The sequence below is a fragment of the Stegostoma tigrinum genome, chromosome 32 (genome assembly GCF_030684315.1).
Source record: "Stegostoma tigrinum isolate sSteTig4 chromosome 32, sSteTig4.hap1, whole genome shotgun sequence".
Classification (NCBI taxonomy): Eukaryota; Metazoa; Chordata; class Chondrichthyes; order Orectolobiformes; family Stegostomatidae; genus Stegostoma; species Stegostoma tigrinum.
This window is the reverse complement of record NC_081385.1, coordinates 9,664,297-9,682,640: the sequence shown is the minus strand read 5'-3', so window position 1 is coordinate 9,682,640 and position 18,344 is coordinate 9,664,297. Positions and strand designations below refer to the sequence as shown.

At 43.5% G+C, this 18,344-nt stretch overlaps 1 protein-coding gene across 2 annotated transcripts in view; it reads left to right on the top strand.

Moving 5' to 3' along the window:
* The first annotated feature begins 339 nt into the window (after positions 1–339).
* c2cd2l (c2cd2 like) overlaps positions 340–18,344 on the top strand; it is a 142,785-nt gene continuing 124,780 nt past the window's right edge. For both annotated transcript variants that reach the window (XM_048562192.2, XM_048562191.2), the window contains exon 1: positions 340–1,216. In XM_048562192.2, the coding sequence (XP_048418149.1) occupies positions 869–1,216 (348 nt within the window). In that variant the 5' untranslated portion in view covers positions 340–868. The remainder of the gene's footprint in view (positions 1,217–18,344) is intronic.

Below are 18,344 nucleotides of genomic sequence, written 5' to 3'. Positions count from 1 at the left end.
TGTGAGTGAGAGAGAGAGACAGAGAGGTGGAGTGTGTGTGTGTGAGAGAGAGAGAGACAGAGAGGTGGAGTGTGTGTGTGTGTGTGTGTGTGTGTGTGAGAGAGAGGTGGAGTGTGTGTGTGAGTGAGAGAGAGAGACAGAGAGGTGGTGTGTGTGAGTGAGAGAGAGAGACAGAGAGGTGGAGTGTGTGTGTGTGAGTGAGAGAGAGAGACAGAGAGGTGGAGTGTGTGTGTGAGTGAGAGAGAGAGACAGAGAGGTGGAGTGTGTGTGTGTGTGTGCGCGCGCGGGGCGCTCTGAATGCTGGGCCTGAGCCGTTTTGATTCCGGGCTGAGACCGGCACCAGGCGGGGACACAGAGGGTGGGGGCGGGCTCTGTCCCTGACTGTGCTGTTTTCGTCGGACACACGGAGAATTAGCAGCAAGAACATACCGTCTCCCGGTCAACGGGAGGCAGGATCCAGAAATCACCGGGTGGTTTTTGACACGGCAGCAGTTTCATCCCGAGCCGCTACCCCAACATCGGAAGGGCATCCTGAACCTCTCCATGGATCGGTTACCCCCTTAAGGATCGCTGCTCCCCTTGACCGGTGGAGGCTGCAAGGCAGATTCTGACCGGAGATACAAAGTTGCAGGGTTTAATGTAGCAATAGCCCCCGCGATACAATGTAGCGACTGTGTGTGTGAGGTGTTGCTTTGAATTTCTGGTGGTCTAGCAGCCGTGGAATCGGGTGGGAGGGAGTTGCTTCGCCTGTTACAGTGTCACCAGGGAAGGATACGGTTTACCCAGCCAGCGATTGCCAAGTTGGAGGCGGACTCTGCGGTTCTGCTCTTTATGTCTGAGCCCGGCGGCCACTCTTTCTCTGCCCGTCATGTCTGTGCTGTTGAGCCTCCTCGGCAGCTTCTCTGGGCCGGCTCTGCTGCAGCACGCCGGCTGGTTCGCCCTGCTGCTCCTGTTCGCAGCTTCCATCGTGACCGTCCTGACTTGGCTGGTGCAGTATTCCGTCGGGATTTGGAGACGAGGCGCCGTGAGGCAGCGTCCTCCCGCCAGCCTGGGCATCTGGAGCTCCCTATTAAAACTCGGCTGCTCCCGGGAAGACAGCGTCTCAGGCTCGGGGCTCAAGCGTCTCATCACTTCCCTGTTCTCCTTCAAGTCCTTCAGGGACAATTGGCAGAGAACCTGGATCAAAGCGCTGAACGACCAGGCTTGTCGCATTGGGGTATGTTAAATGTGTTCTTTTATTCCTTAAGATGTTATGGTTTGAGGTCCTGCAAACCGGTTGTCTTCATTGGAGACCCCACTGGTGAGACTTTAGCTCTTAGGTTGGCTTGTGTTGAGTGTCCGCAATGCCCTACTTGTACCGAGTGCCGAAATTTGAGATGATTTCCTGTGATGAGTTTGTTTTGGAGTTGGTACCTGTAGCCGGAGCATTATACCATGTAAAATAATCGCGACATGCTTGAGTTGAAAGCTTGGCTTCCTTCCTTTTTTGACAGGAGTAGCAAGGCCTGAGTGATAAGTGAAGCTTTCTGGACGCTGGGAATAATTTGCAGAGAGTCATTATCTCACTGAGACTTGCCACTTCCAGAATCTGAGCGACATTGACACTTGTGTGTTCACTGCACTTCTTAATTCCCCGACTATTTACCTTATTCCTGCAATCCTTTCACATTCGAAAGTCCTGTTCCTTGATGGAATACAGAGCTGTAGACATTAACCTTGTCCAGTCCTGTAAATGTGTCCATGCCCTCACACAGCTTTTCAAAATAAAATTACATTTGAGTCTGATCGTGGTAGCAATCCACTCTCCCCCACCCTAGCCAACAATTGTTATGGTTGGACGTATTTCTGGACATTGTGTTGATCCATCTAGTTAAACAGTCTTCTGCTCCACCTCCAACATTATTACAATGAATAAACGCAAGCATTCAAAATATAGAGGTCGGGGGAGCTTTGTTTAAGCTTTCTACCCCAGTTTTTTTTAAACTCACCATTGTATATTGAAGATTAATGTTAAATCCTGGAGGGTTGGCAACCTATAACCCACCTCACCTTGACCCTAGTGCCCATCTGCACACCTGAGGGCCATTGCTTGGCATTCAGCAGTGAAAAGACTGGGTGAGGTGGAGGCATTGAGAGAAACCTTCCTACTGCACAGACTGCAAATTTTATTTTTGCTCGTTCGAGATTGCAAAAGCTGAATAGTAACCTAAATGATGTACTTTAAGCCCCTTGGAAACAGCCAGAATCCAAAAACTAAATTAAAAAAAAAACCTATTTGGAAATATAAATCAGGCCCTAGGGCCAGAAGTTTCTGTTTTGTATCTTTTTATATCTTTTAGTTGAGAATACATTTTAAAGAGATAAAATGTGTGTTGCTCAGAGCATGTCTTGTCTATTGTTAAGAAAGGATAATAATGGGTTGCCCATAAGTTCAGTTTTGTTGTGGTAACATTTTGGCAGTAACGTGTTGACATGGAGAAAAGATTGGCTGACTAAGAGGAAACAGTCAGCATAAATGGGTCATTTTCTGGTTGGCAAGATTTAACAAGTCATATGCCACCAGGATCAGTTCTGAGGTGTCACCTTTCTACAGTCCATTCAAATGACAGATGAGGGACCTGAAGGTATGGTTACTAAATTTGCTGACATCACAAAGGTAGGTAGGAAACTAAGTTATGCACAGGACATAAGGCAGCCACCAAAGGTAAAGCAATTGGGCAAAGATTGGGCATACAGACTAAGATGCATGGATTTGTGAAATTGATCATTTTGGAATGATGAATAAGAAAGAAGTATGTTATTTAAAAGGTGATAAATTGCAGAGCCCTGAGATGCAGAGGGATCTGGGTGTCTTAGTACATGAAGGAGTTAATATAAAGCATAGTAAGTCATCAGGAAAGCTAATAAAACTATGTGAGAGAAACTGAATACAAAAAAAGGAGATTATTTTTTCAGTTATACATAAGTGTTGGTGAGACCACATCAGGAGTACTGTATAATGTTGGTCTCCTTGTCTAAGGAAGGACATAAATGTATTGGAAGCAGTTTGGATGGGATTTATGAGACGAATACCTGGAATATGTGAGCAAATATGGACACCTTAGGTTGGTATTCATTGTGCTTAGAAGCATAAGTGGTGACTTGTTTGAAACATAACAAGATCCTAGGGGATCATACCAGAGTGGATTTAGTGAGAATGCTTCCCTTTGTGGAAGACCTAGGCGGTCACAGTTTTAAAATTAAGGTGTTGACCATGGAAGGAGGAGACGGGAGAATTTTTTTCTCAGAAGGTCAAAAGTCTTTGGAACTCTCTTTGTTGGAGCTGAGTCTTTGAATGGGTTGGAGGCATTCTTGATAAGGAAAGGGGTGAAAATGTATCAGGAATAGGTGGAACTCTCAGATTAGCCATCATCTTACTGAATGTACAGTAGGTCCAAGGGACTGAATAACGGACTCCTTCTCGTTGTGACTTTAGTACATTTGTATGCTAAAGGGGACCTGCCTTGAGTTTAATCTGTACAATAATATATCCAGCAATAAGTGCCTCCTGTAAGATATCTCAATTCATTTTATACAGTGACCTTTATTAACCTGATCACCTCGCTTAAAGCTTATGCATCTTGATCTATCCAGATTCACCTTGATAAATATGCTCGTCTCTGGTTCATGCTGGCTAACCTCTTAATTGCACTCCCTGCCTGGAGAGTTGGATGGTTTGCATGTGATATTGGGAGTCTAAACGTGGCATGTGTTAATCGGGTACAACTTCTGAAGCACAGTTGCTTGCCCAGCTGACTGGCTGGGTTGAAATGTTGACCTTTAGCCATGTTTGAATCCAGCCCAGGCAGTCGGATGGCCTGTTTCTAAATAAATTGGGTTTGCCTCGCCAGAAGCCATTTCCTGATTGCAGAGGAGCCAAATCACAGAACTGTCCACACTTAGTCTGCAATAAATAGCCTCACTCGCTGTAGGTACTGCCAGTGTGGAAGGTGGGAAAAGTCATATTGATATTACACAAAATGAAATTCCAGTTTGGGCTAAGCCAGGTTGTTGGGTAGAAGAGAGACTCACTGTGCATCTGATTCATGACCCTGGAGACAAGGGCGTAAATGCAAATGAACTGGTATTCCAGAAGCCCAGACCAATGTCCTACTGATGCCAGGCTGCTGGTGGATTTAGAATTCTATTAAAAACCTGGATTTTGTGGTTCATATGGCGTACAGGTAGTAGTGTCCCTAGCTATGGCCTAGGAGTCCTGGGTTCAAGTCCCACCTGGTCCAGAGATGTGGAATAATATCCCTGTAAAGGCTGGTTTTAACAAAATCTTGGATTCCTTTTGTTCTTTCTTTGGTGTGCGCATCATTGGCCAGGCCAGCATTTATTGCCCATCCCAAACTGCCCTTGAACTGAATTGCTGTGTAAGCCATTTCAGAGGGTAGTTAAGAGTCAACCTCATTTCTGTGGATCTGGAGTCAAATGTAGGTTGGACCAGTTAAGGATGGCAGATTTCCTTCCCTAAAGGACATTAGTGAGCTAGATAGGAATAGGATTAGACAGCTGTTACTGTGATTAGCTGTTAACTGTGGGAGGATGGTGGAAAAGTGGTAATGTCACTCTGCTAGCAATCTAAAGGCCCAGACTAATTCTTTGTGCATGTAAGTTCAAATTTGACTGTGACAGCTGTCAGATTTAAATGCAATTAATACATCTGGAATTGACAGGTAGCCTCAGGTTAATGATGACCATAACGACTATCAATGTTGTAATCATGGTTTAGGGAAGGAAGTCTGCCATCCTTGTTTGGTCTAGCCTATGTGCGACTGAGCCATGTGGTTAAGTATAAACTAAACTCCTCTGAACTGGCCTAACAAGCAACTTAATTCAGTTGCAGTTGAGGATTAGTAACAAATGTTAACCTTTGTCAACAACACCCACATCCCATGAAAGAGTAAAGAAAAAAAAATGCTTGACTCCAATAATAAGCACTAAAAATGGAAATGCTGCAGCCGTGGAACTGATGTTGAGCACAACGTTCAGGAAAACATTTGTGTTAGAAGTACAGCCGATGACATTGCTAGGCTAGCATTAATATAAACATACTTATTTTAGGTATTAAATATGTATGTACAACACATCTCTGTTCACTATTCAAGTCGAGACCTTAAAAGTCTTACATATTCTGTTTGCGTCCTGCAAGTGTCACATTCATTTCCTGTCACGCTTCCTCTCATTTTATCTCTTCAATTACCAAAAGCACCACTGTGAATAATACCCTGGCTTTATTTTAAACAGGCTATCACTTTTAAAATAACAGTGGAGTGAGATTATTAATCAACAATATGATAAACTCCCAGACATTTCCAATGCCAGTGTGCTTTGAAGGGATACAGTGGTGACTGTGAAGAATTATACCAGGGTCTATTATGTTATGGTAAAAGGTTATATCACGAGGGTAGGGGTTACACTAATGTGGCTTCCCTAGTGTACGAAGGGTTGAGGGTTGACGTTAATGAGTTGGTTTTGATAAGGTAATCTTCCAGAAGATATTTCCATGTTATGGAAATAGTTATTAGATTAGATTCCCTACAGTGTGGAAACAGGCTCTTCGGCCCAACAAGTCCACGCCGCCCCTTGCAGCATCCCACCCAGTCCCATCCCCCTATAACCCACACACCCCTAAACATTACGGGCAATTTAGCACGGCCAATCCACCTAGCCTGCATATCTTTGGACTGTGGGAGGAAACCGGAGCGCCCGGAGGAAACCCACGCAGACATGGGGAGAATGTGCAAACTCCACACAGACAGTTACCCGAGGCTGGAATCGAACCCGAGTCCCTGGCACTGTGAGGCTGCAGTGCTAACCACTGAGTCACCACAGTATAATGTTAATATCACAGATGGCCCGTTCTGGAGTAAAATGAGCAGGCACCTTTTCACAGGCTAGTGGGAGCGATCTTCCCCGAAAAGCTGGGAGTCAGTTGAAATTATTTTCATTGGCCATGTTGCTGGGAAGGTGTATTGAGGAATATGGAGCAATAGACCAGTGCATTGGTTATCTCAGTTGATCGGACAGGTGGTTTGAAATGTACGGTAATGTCAACAGTATGGGTTGAATTCCTGCCCCTTCTGAGGTTCCCCTGAAGGACCCTCCTTCTCAACCTCTCCCCTCAGCTGAGGCAGGGGTGACCCTTGGGTTAAACCACGTCTCTCTCTGAGAGAGCAGTATGGAGCAAAAGTGGATAAACAGAATTGAAGGACAGATCAGCCATGAACTATTTGAATTTCAAAACACCCTGATGAGCCAAGTCACTTACATCTGTTCCTACATTCCCAAATATATTTAAATAAGCATATTAACTTGTTAAAGGAGCCACAGTTCATTGGACCTTGTGCTTCGGGTCACTGAGAATGCAGATTCACTTTATGCATTGAGGGAATGAAGCTGGCTGTGAAGCTGCAGGGTGTGATGGTTTACTGCTGTAAAACACAACGAACAGTTAAGACCTATGAATATTCAGATAATGAGCACATCGGCGAGATCTGCTTAACTCTGTACAGGCGAATCATACCTTCACTGCCTAATGCTATCTCCTCTGAGTCTACCAAAGGTGAAGATGTGGCTTATTGAAATGTGACTGAATTGATTGCCGGGAAATATTGGGAGTGCCATGATATCAGATTTTGTCAACCCCTCCCTGACTTTACCATCAGATGATTTAACAGTTTTGCTCAAGAGCAGTTTTAGTGTATTCCTTTTGCTGATTGTGATCCAGGCTTGATCCTCCACTCTCTGTAATTGTGGGACGTGGCAAATCCTGCATGATGCTTACCTGCAGATTATAGGGAATGGTGAGCAGCTGCAAACTTCTCTCTGTGTGTCTGTGTCTTTGAGTGTTGAATACTGTGCTAGTGCTGTTGGATAAAGCAGTATACAGTGCAGTTGTGAGGAAGCCCAGTTAACGTGAAATATGAAATGGGGTAAATGTCCGTCATCACTGAGTTCCTGTCCAACAAGGTGAGATGACTGTTCCCTTTGCTTTGGAGCACAATTTCACATCCCTGGCGCCTGGGTGCTGAAGCAGTAAGAGCAAACCAGCTGCCCACTTGTTGAAACTACCCAATAAAATTTCTTTGTGGTTATGAATTTATGCCTGCCTCAAATGAGTAATGTGGAATATGATTTTCAGTGCTGGTGTGGTGCCATCACTTGGAGAATCACTTCATCACAAACCCTTCAGTTGCTCCCAGCAATTGGCACTGACTGCAAACACAGATTGTTTGAGAACAAAACCATTCTGTCTAACTTCAGATATCATCCATGGTTGGACGACACTTACTAAAAAAGCCCTGTTTGTGTTAAGAGCTACCATTACAAGCAATTTAAGGTTATCGGTTGGACTTGCAGTGTGGGTCCCTTATGCATTCAAGATGCCAAATACGTACAAATGTTGCCCTTTGCAGACCGAAAGAACATGCCCACTCATTGTATCGTTTTAAAGCCTGCAGATCAACTCTCCCATGACTCTGCCTTGACCAATCAGAGTCAAATTGCCTGGTTTGAATTTAAATAAAAGCTTGGCATCTAGCTGTTCATTCTCCTTAGCTTGCCTCCACCAACCAGAATGGTTTCAAACCAATCAGCACCCTCTTCTCAGATTCATAGAATTCAGCCCATCGAGACTTCTCCAGCTATTCCAAACAGCATTTTCTCACGAGTATGTTATATTCTAGAGTTAATGATTTTAGATAAAATCCTATCATATACTTTCCTGTTGCAGGCAGTCCCTGCCTTATGAATGTCCAACTCATCAACAAAATCCTGCACATAGAACATAGAACAGCACAGGACAGAACAGGCCCTTTGGCCCACGATGTTGTGGTGAACTTTTACCCTAAGCCTAAGGTCTGTCTAACCTCCACTCCTACCTTGTGCTATCATCCATATGCCTATCTAATAGCCAATTAAATGCCCCTAATGAGGCCAACTCCACGACCCTCTCTGATAAGGCATTCCACTCCCCACCACTCTGAGTAAAGAACCTCCCTCTGATGCCTACCCTATACCAACCTCCGCTCACTTTAAAACTATGCCCCCTCATAATAGCTACCTCCACCCGATGAAAATGCCTCTGGCCATCCATTCTATCTATCAGTATCTGTCTATCTACTCAGTGGTGTATTAATCCTAATTTTAAAGCTTCAACAAGATAACATTTCCTTGTACTTACAAGCAGCTATTTTACATTGTCCTGTAGCGTGTTCTGATTTGTACAAATTGAATTATCAGTGGAAAAAAGAATGGAATCCATTCACAACCTGGGAACCGGCTGTAGTGTTATTTCAACCAATCACACACCTGCTTTATAACAGGCTGCCTCGTGCCCTTGAGAAGTTGGTGTTGTGTGCCTCCTGCCTGAACTGCTGCAGCCCATGTGCTGTGGGTACACCTTACAATGCTGTCAGGGAGGGAGTTCCGGGATTTTGACTCGTTGACAGTGAACGAATGTTCATACACTTCCAAGTCATGATGGTGAGTGGCTTGGAGAGGGATTGGTGGTTGGTGGTATTCCTTCCAGGTAACAGAGGCTGCAGGTTTGGAAGGTGCTATTAGAGGGACCTCAGTGCATTATTGCAGTATATCATGTAGATGTTACACACTACCCTCACTGAGAGAGCCTGTGCTGAGGCAGACAGATTTGACTGTGGTGGGTTTGTGGAGGGGTGGGTTGGATGTTGCAATGAAGGAGGCTGCATTGCTCTGGATAGTTATAAAACCAAAAGAACTGCAGATGCTGTAAATCAGGAACAAAAGCAGAAATTGCTGGAAAAGCTCAGCAAGTCTGGCAGCATCCATGAAGAAAAATCAGAGTTAACGTTTCAGGTCAGGTCATTGGACCTGAAATGTTAGCTCTAATTTTTCCTTCGCGGATGCTGCCAGAGCTGCTGAGCTTTTCCAGTAACTTATGTTTTTGATCTGGATGGTGTGGAGCTTCTTGAGCATTTTCAATGCTGCACTTATCCAGGCAAGTGGAGAGTATTCCATTACATTCTGTATTTGTCTCCTCTCCCCTCTAGGATTTCACTGAAGGGGTGTTCCCTCTGGAAGTTTTCTTAGTGGCAGCTGATGAACGTGTCATAATAAGTTCATCTCCTCAGCCTTCCCTTACATCAGTGGCACTCTTGTGCTGATGAGTAGATGTGTAAGCTGTTTTAAGTTGCTGACAGCTAAGCAGCGAAGAACAATTTCTTTACTGGTATTGTGTTGCAACAGATTTCTTGGCTTCTACACAACACACTGCCACTGTTGCAAAATCCAATAAATATATATTCATCTCATAAAAAGACCTTTTCCAATCAAATGGATGTCTCACTGTTTATGGCTTAGCCAACCCAATCAATGATTAGCCATTGTTAAAATTCTCACCCATTTCATATCACGCTTGTTCAAATTCCTTGGTGTTTTCACTGAAGTTATCAAGATCCTGAGCGGGCCTGACAGGGCAGATGCTGCAATCATGTTTCCTCTCGTGCAACGATCTCGAGCTCAGGTTCATCGATTCAAAATTAGGGGTCACCCATTTAGGACAGAGATAAGGAGACATTGGTTCTCACACACACTCCAGAGTCTCTTCCTCAGAATTTCTTGGAAGCAGAGCCTTTGAATATCTAAGGCAAGGATGGACGCATTCTAAGAAAGCAAGGGGTGAAATGTTATTCGGGGAAGGTGGGAAAAGAGGTTTTGAGGTTACAATCCGCTCAGCTATGGTCTTGTTAAAAAGCAAAGCAGGCTGAAGGGACCCTAGGCCCAATTCCATTTCTAACTTAGATGTAATGCCTTCGTGGCCTCACCATTTCTCCAACTCTCTCATCTCGTTAGTGCCAAATTCCATTTGAAAGCAGTTCTGTAAAATGCCTTGGGACTGTTTACTGTGTTAAAGGTGCCATATAAATACAAGTTGTTGTATTTTGCTGGCCTGGATTCATATTTATTGGAAGATGGGAATGTGAGATTCCACCAGCAGCAAGGAGGACAGTCTGGAAGTAAAGAGTTCGCAATGTCATTGGATCTTTATGGAGGTTTCTGTCGCAATCTGACTTCTCTTCTGTACTGAAGAGTGAGAGAACACGTTTTGGCTGGGCAAAGATGATAGAGAGAGAGAGAGAGAGAGAAGAGGTCAATCCTGGCTATGGAGGGATTGTCATGTGAGGAATGTTTGAATAGGCGAGGCCTCTATTCATTGGAGTTTATTGAAACATACAAGGCTCTTAAGGGCTTGACCAGGTAGACACTGAGATGTTGTTTCCCCGTGTGGGAGAGTCTAGGACCAGAAGGTATAATCTCAGAGTAAAGGGTTGCACATTTAAGACAGAAAGGAGGAGAAATTTCTTTTCTCAGAGAACAGTGGATCTGTGAAATTCTTTACAGCAGAGAGCTATTCAGTTTAGGTCATTCAGTATATCCAAGACTGAGACTGAAAATCTATCGGGGAGGGAATCAGCGTTAGATGGAGTGGAGTTAAGGATGATCAGATCAACCATGATCTCAATTAATGGCAGAGCAGACCTGTTGAGCCAAATAGCGTATTCTGTTTCTATGCCTTCTAGTGTAAGATTGGAAAGTTAAGGACCCAATAGCCACTATCATGGCTAGGCTGTAGTAAAGGCACCGACTCCTGTGTTTTACTGAATTAATCAGGATTTGCTAATGTAGCAGAATTGAATGTTCCTGACGCTATCAAAAAGCCTATTGCTGAAGTAAACCTTGGTTAGAACACCAACTATATGACAACCAACTGTATTAGCAGCAGGAGTGACAATTCACAACTGCTGGGAGCAGCCTAACTCTCTTCCCGGAGCATTACTCTCCGAGGAAATAAAATCTCGATTTCAGCCCATCACCAAAGATGTTGCCAATCACGGAAGAGTTTGTGACATTTCAATGTGACAAATCAAGTAATTTTGAATCCTGAGGCTCAACTGAAACAATTCAATTACACTTTTATGTGACTGCAGCCATTGATATTGTCAGAAACAACATGAAATGAATCTGAACATTGCATGAGACATTTTTTCCGAAAGTTAACCACACTTTCCTTCAGTGGTATTTACTCGATTTAATTTAGTCAGCGGCTGTTTTCGTGATGTGTCTATTTGACTAGGTTTGAATAGTAAAAGTAGAACACTGTGCCTATGTGGCACTTGCCTGACTGAGGGAATGGGTTCTGTTGATCTTTTTGACAGGGTGTATTTTGCATTGAAAAAAAGTGAAGAGATAACATTAAAAGAAGGAACTTGTTTCAGATTAGCACTGTAGCCCTTTTCCCAGGATTGCTAACTATGGTACAGTCAATCCTGCTCTGTACGGAAACAAGACATTATATTTATACACAGCACAATCCCTAATTTTTGACTGATCTGTATTTGGTGGTGTCTGATGGAGGAATATTGCCCAGGTCTCCAGCTGAACCTTTCTTCCTGTGGCTCAATACAATCTTTAATGTCCACCTAAATATTAGGCCAGGCCTTGTACTGACGTCTCATCTAAAAGGCAATGTAGATGTTGCACCAAGGGACTAGCCTATTGGCTGTAGTCCTGGAGAATGGTTTACACATATAATTCTGTTGGACTTCTCATTAATTTTATTGACAATGTTGCTGGAGTTTCATGCTTTCCCACAGTCTAAAATATTTAATGAATGCTGCAGTTATCATTGACAGAAAGTCATTGAAGCTTTGCTGAGAGTTCTACGAAAAGTGCTTAATGCTGCCATGCTGAGGAAGGTACAGCCTCATTACCATTGGTTCTGCATTCCGTTGCTTGGCAACGTACCTCTGCAAAGTACGTGCAAACTCAAGTCAATAGAGTGGGGGATGGACAGTTTGTAAAATCAGAATCTCTAATCATTTTCTAATATTTTGGTAATGAAGTTCAGTATTTAAAAGTGGACATTCCTCCATGCCCTTGAAACTCCCATACTTGAGTCACTGCAGTAGGTGAATCTGCTTCTGACTCGGTGCTAGACATTGAGAACTCCCTCAGCAAATGCAGGAGATATGTATTACATGGAGACTGTGCTTGTCATTGCTCTCACAACAGCTCCAACTGCAACCAGGCACAATCAGTATGGCTGACCACATCACCATACACGAACAGCTTGCACTTTTACGTTCGTGCTCCCAACCCTGCACTCATTGGGAGGATTTTAAGTGCCAGACCAAGGAGGGAACAGTTAAGTGGGGGAAGTAAAGACATTTTGTAATGAAACAATCATGGAGAAGGAAAAGGAGTTTGAGACTAAGGAAAAATTTGAAGACAAAAATGCAGAGAGTGCTGGGTGGATGCAAGTGTAGCTGCCATTGATGTGAAACTACCATTTGGTCTAGGCTACGACATGCCAGTCTATTTATTAACAACAAAGTTACAAAATTTGCATTTGCACTCAGTCGTTAAGTCATACAGCAATGAAACAGACCCTTTGGTCCAACCAGACCATCTGCATTCGGTCCCTATCCCTCTAAAACCTTTCCCATTCATTTACTTATTCAAATGTCTTTTAAATGCTGTCATTGGACGTACATCCACCATTTCCTCTGCCAGTTCAGTTCACATGTGAACCACACTCTGTGTAAAAAGAAAGGCTGCCCGTAATGTCCTTTTTAAAAATTTCTCCTCTCACCTTAAAAATATGCCCTTTGTTTAGTAGTCCCCCACCCTAGGGATAAGACCTTTTGCTAGTCACCTTATCCACGCCCTCACCATGATTTTATAAACCTGTGTAGGGTCATCCCTCAACCTCCTATACTCCAGTGGAAAAAAGTCCCAGCCAATCTAGCCTATTTTTACAACTCAAACCCTCCATTCGGTCTGTCTGCTCTACAACATTACCCAGGCCCTACTATTAATTGTATAAACCCCACCCTTGTTTGTTTTACCAAAATGCAATCAATACCTCGCATGTTTCCAAATTAAACTCCCATCTGCCATTCCTCAGCCCATTGTTCCAAGCGACCAAGACCTTTTGGTAATCTCAAATAACCTTCTTTACTGTCCACTGTACCTACCTATAATGCCAGGTGGTTTTTATCAGTTGCATGAACCAACCAGTCAGAAATTAGGAGCATGATTCACTCCCCTATGGAGACAGGAGAAAAGTTCATGTTTCGAGTCCAGTATCTGTTATTCGGTTACAAGAAAATCAATTTTGCTTTTACTTTCCTACAGAAGAGTCATTCGAGACTTGACGTTAACTGTGTTTCTCTCGCCACTGATGCTGCCAACCACCGCATGGACTGCCGTATTTCAAACTCTGACTCACCACATTCTCAAGAGCAATTTATAATGAGCAATAACTGCTAGACATTGACACCCATATCCTTTGAATAAACAATAACTGTTTTGCTTTGGGGGGACAAAAAACCCCTTGAAACCTAAAAAACAGAAAGTGCTGGAGAAACTCTGTGTGGAAAGAGGAACAGAGTGGACATTTTGAGCCAAATTTGATGATTCTTTGGAACTAAAAGGAGCTGGGAAATGGAGTTTTTGGTTTGTTGCCAGCAGAGTGGGAGGAGGACCAAGTGGAACAGATTGTGAAGTTGACCAGAGCAAAAGACCAAGGCAATGCTGGTGGTCATAAAGGAGAGATAAAAATGTATAAATAAAGGTATGCAAAGGAGCAAAGAGGCCCACTTTGCTAAGAGCAAAGTCAGTAAGACACAACAAGATAACAAAGTGTGGGGCTGGATGAACACAGCAGGCCAAGCAGCATCTTAGGACCACAAACGCTGACATTTCGGGCCTAGATCCTTCATTAGAAAAGCGGGATGGGGAGAGAATCCTGAAATAAATAGGGAGGGGCGGGCGGGCAGAAGATGAATAGAGGAGAAGATAGGTGCAGAAGAGAGTATGGGTGGGGCGGTAGTGAGTGGATAGGTCAGTCCGGGGAAGACGGACAGGTCAAGGGGATGGGATGAGGTAAGTAGGTAGGAAATGGAGGTGCAGCTTGAGGTGGGAGGAGGGGCTGGGTGAGAGGAAGAACAGGTTAGGCTGGCGGTGACAAGCTGGACTGGTTTTGGGATGCAGTGGTGGGAGGGGAGATTTTGAAGCTGGTGAAATCCACATTGATACCATTGGGCTGCAGGGTTCCCAAGTGGAATATGAGTTGCTGTTCCTGCAACCTATGGGTGGCATCATTATGGCACTGCAGGAGGCCCAGGATGGGCATGTCATCTAAGGAATGGGAGGGGAGGTTGAAATTGTTTGCGACTGGGAGGTGCAGTTGTTTATTGCGAACCGAGTGTAGGTGTTCTGCAAAGCAGTCCCCAAGCATCCAGCTCCACACTTGTCATCTCGGATTCTCCAGCATCTGCAGTGCCCATTATGTCTGAACACACAACAAGATGCTGGCAATCAACCTCAATACCCGAGCTTATAGCCACTTAGTTCTATAATGTCTAATTGAGCTCCATGTCAGTTTTTGCTGCATTATGTTAATATGAAGTACCGTGTAGTGTTTTACTGCACCTAAATGCATTGATTGAAATGCATGTATGTGGTCTCATGTAGAATATACTTATGGTAATCACACAGCTCTGAGTATCATAACTCCCCCGTTTCTCTCATTTACATTTTGAAATATTCCTTTTGCTCTTCTAAACCTTTGACTCTCAGTAATAATTAAAGCTGAAAAAGTGCACTGGAGGGAAATATGTTGTCCATTCACATCCCCAGTGATTGATCCTCTGAAGTCCATCAAACTTTTTGGAGTAAGGGAATGCATATAAAGCTGAGTTGCGTGGTCACAGATCCTGAACACAGTTTTGGAAAGACTGCTTCATTAATCTTATTCCCTGTACCAAGTTAAGGCAAATTTTTACTCTCACATTCTCCCTTTCCCCATTCAAATAATTCTGAACGTAATACCAAATCCAAATAGAAAAACAATGCAGGCATTGTGAGAACATTTTAAACTGGTTGATTTGGCACATTTTGGCTCTAGTTCTATGCCCCTTGAGTTGAGCTTTCTGACCACTTAAACTGCCTGTTTTAAGTTTGTGGAGAATGTTATTTTTGAGGGAGGAAGCTGTTGGGAGAAACATAAAATTCCAGTGATTCAACTATTTGGGTTAAGTCAATGATGTTTCCTGCATTACTACAGCCACTACACTTCAAAAGTGCGTCATTAGTTGGAGAGAGTTTTGGGACTTTCTTAAAGCATTGAAAGATGCTATATAAATGGAAGATAACAAGGTGTAGAGCTGGATGAACACAGCAAGCCAAGCAGGAAAGCTGACATTTTGGGTCTAGACCCTTCTTCAGTAGGGTTTAGATCCGAAACGTCAGCTTTCCTGCTCCACTGATGCTGCTTGGTCTGCTGTGTTCATCCAACTCTACAACCTTGTTATCACAGATTCTCTAGCATCGGCAGCTCCTACTACCTCTACATAATGGAAGTCTTTCTTTGATAACAAGGTGTAGAGCTGGATGAACACAGCAAGCCCTGGTTTCAGTTCTCCTGGCACCTGGTCTGCAGGATGTTACATGGAGAGCAGTAAATAACAGTGAAAGACACAGCAGAATTCAATCATTGGGGTCTCATTGAACCTGAACCTTGTGAGAGATTACTGTCATTTTTCCTGGTATCTGTATCTGTTCATGTGTCTAATAACAACATTTTCTACCATTCCCGTTCTGAATTGAAAAAAAGTGAGGGTGCACTATATTGACAGTTCCTATCCATTTATTAAATAACAACTTTGTTACATCAAACTTTCAGGGACACTAAAGGTCTGTTAGGGTGTAGCAATGGAGGGGTGAAATTTTTGTGAAGATTTAGCAACAGGCACTTATGAAAGTCGAGTCACAATGGGGATTTTACTCCACCAGTTCTCCTGACTCCTGGATTAATGACTGAGATGAGTTGGGTTCACTCATGACAGGCAGTAACTTTAAATTGAGTTAATTAAACAAATTTAGAATAAATAACTTGGGAATGGCCTCTTGTGGCACAGTGGTAATGTCCATGCCTCTGGGCCAGAGGTCTGGGTTCAAGTCCCACCTGCCCAGAAAGTATTTGACAATGTGTTTGAACAAGTTAATTAAAAATTGAAAAACTTTCAAAACCAGGATTGACCACAGACATGACAAAGGCACCCCTCTTGCCCAGTGGATTACACTGAGCCCTCTGATGGGGATCCATATTGTATGATGGATGAGGAAAGTATAATATAACAGACAGACCTGAATGATCTCACAACCCAGTTGATTCACTCCATTGTTTTAAGAGGCCACTTGGAATAGATTTATAAAGGCAACACTCTTAGACACAGTTTGGATATGGATCATTATTCAACTGCGTCTTTATGAAGTGCCTTCACATACTACTGTACATAAAAGATGCTATTTAACTATAGAACTGTAACTTCTAGTTGGCAAAGGGGAAGTAAGTTCCTGTAGTTAGGATAACCCTTCTAGGATTAGTCTCCAAGAAAATGCATTGCAAACAAGGTCATAGATTCGTAAATTCCCTACAGTGTGGAAACAGGCCCTTCAGCCCAACAAGTCCACACCGACGCTTGGCTCATCCCACCATCCTGGAACACTACGGGCAATTTAGCATGGCCAATCCATCTAACCTGCACATCTTTGGACTGTGGGAGGAAACTGGAGCACCCGGAGGAAACCCACACAGGCACAGGGAGAATGTGCAAATTCCACACAGACAGTCGCCCGAAGGTGGAATTGAACCTGGATCCCTGGTGCTGTGAGGCTGCAGTGCTAACCACTGAGCCACCCTAATCCAAAAGAATATCACAGAGGTAGTGGAAAAACATGTTGATTTTCCATTTTCTTTGCGTATTCGCAGTTATTGTTTTAAAATGAAAGTGTTGAAGATGAGATTGAAAGATTGTATGACAGGGCATGAGACAGTTAGAAAGGGAAGTAGTGTGTTGAAATCTCTAAGAATGTGTCCATACAAAATTGGCAACATTGTCTTACAGGTATCTGTATGTTGATGTCTTTAATTGGTCAGTGGTGCTGGCCACTAGGAAATGGACAACAATATTCAAACTTCCTTGGTCCAGGACTTTGAATCAAAACACAATGCAGAATTCAGTACAAGTTGTGTTTTGACACTTGCAGATGGTCATAAATGGAATATTGAAGCTCTGGTTCCATCCTTGTGTTGCTCTTGCACATTTAATGGGACTGAATGATCCATACAGATACAATAGCTACAAGAGCAGGTCAGAGGCTAGGAACCCTGCAGCAAGTAACTCTCCTTCTTACTCTTCAAACCTGTCCACCATCTACAAGGAGCAAGTCAGGTGTGTGATGGAATACTCCCCGCCTGCCAGGATAAGCGAAGCTGCATAAAACACTCCAGGAGGTCACTACCCAGGATGAAGCAGCCCACTTGATTGAGACCCAATCCACTCCCTCTACCATCAGTACTCGGTAGCAGCAGTGTATACAGTCCACCAGATGCATTGTAGAAAAACATCAAAGCTCCTTAGACAGCACCTTCCAAATCCGCAGCCATTTCCATCAGGAAGGTCAAGGGCAGCATATACATGGGAACACCACCACCTACAGGTTCCCCCCCCCAGGCCACTCGCTGTCCTGACTTGGACATATATTGCAGTTCCTGGGTGGGTCACATTTCCTGGAACATCCTCCCTCAGGGCATTTTTCTATCGAAAATACATGGACTACAGTGGTTCAAGAAGACGGCTCTGCTCCTCTCCTTCCATGGACATTAATTGCTGGTCAAGTCTGCAATGCCACACCCGAGATTTAATTTTAAAAAAATGTAAAGTTATTGGCTTTGGAACTAAACTGTGACATTATAAAGTGTGTTTTCATTTATTCATGGGATGATGGCATCACTGGCTCATCCAACATTCATTGCCATCCCAAAGAGCATAAATATCAATCACATTGCTACACGTTTGGAGTCACGCGTAGTGCTGACAAAGTAAGGACGGTATTTTTCTCCTGATGGTTTCACCATCATCATTAGACAGTTAATTCTAGATTTGTATTGGATTCAAATTCCACCATTTGCCATGGTAGGATTTGAACCCAGGTCCCCAGAATGTTACCTGGGTCTCTGGGTTAACAGCCGAGTGATATTACCACAAGGCTATCAGCTTCCCTGTAATGTGTTATTTGCTTCCTGCCCAAGTTGCTCTATCTGAATTAAGCTCTTTATGGTTGTAATCTATTTATCAATTTCACTTGTTTCCTGTTTTGACAGAATTAAGGGTAAACATCACAAACAGAACAGACTGATTGAACACAAACACTGGGAAGATGTTCCCATTCACACTTCGAAGTTGAAG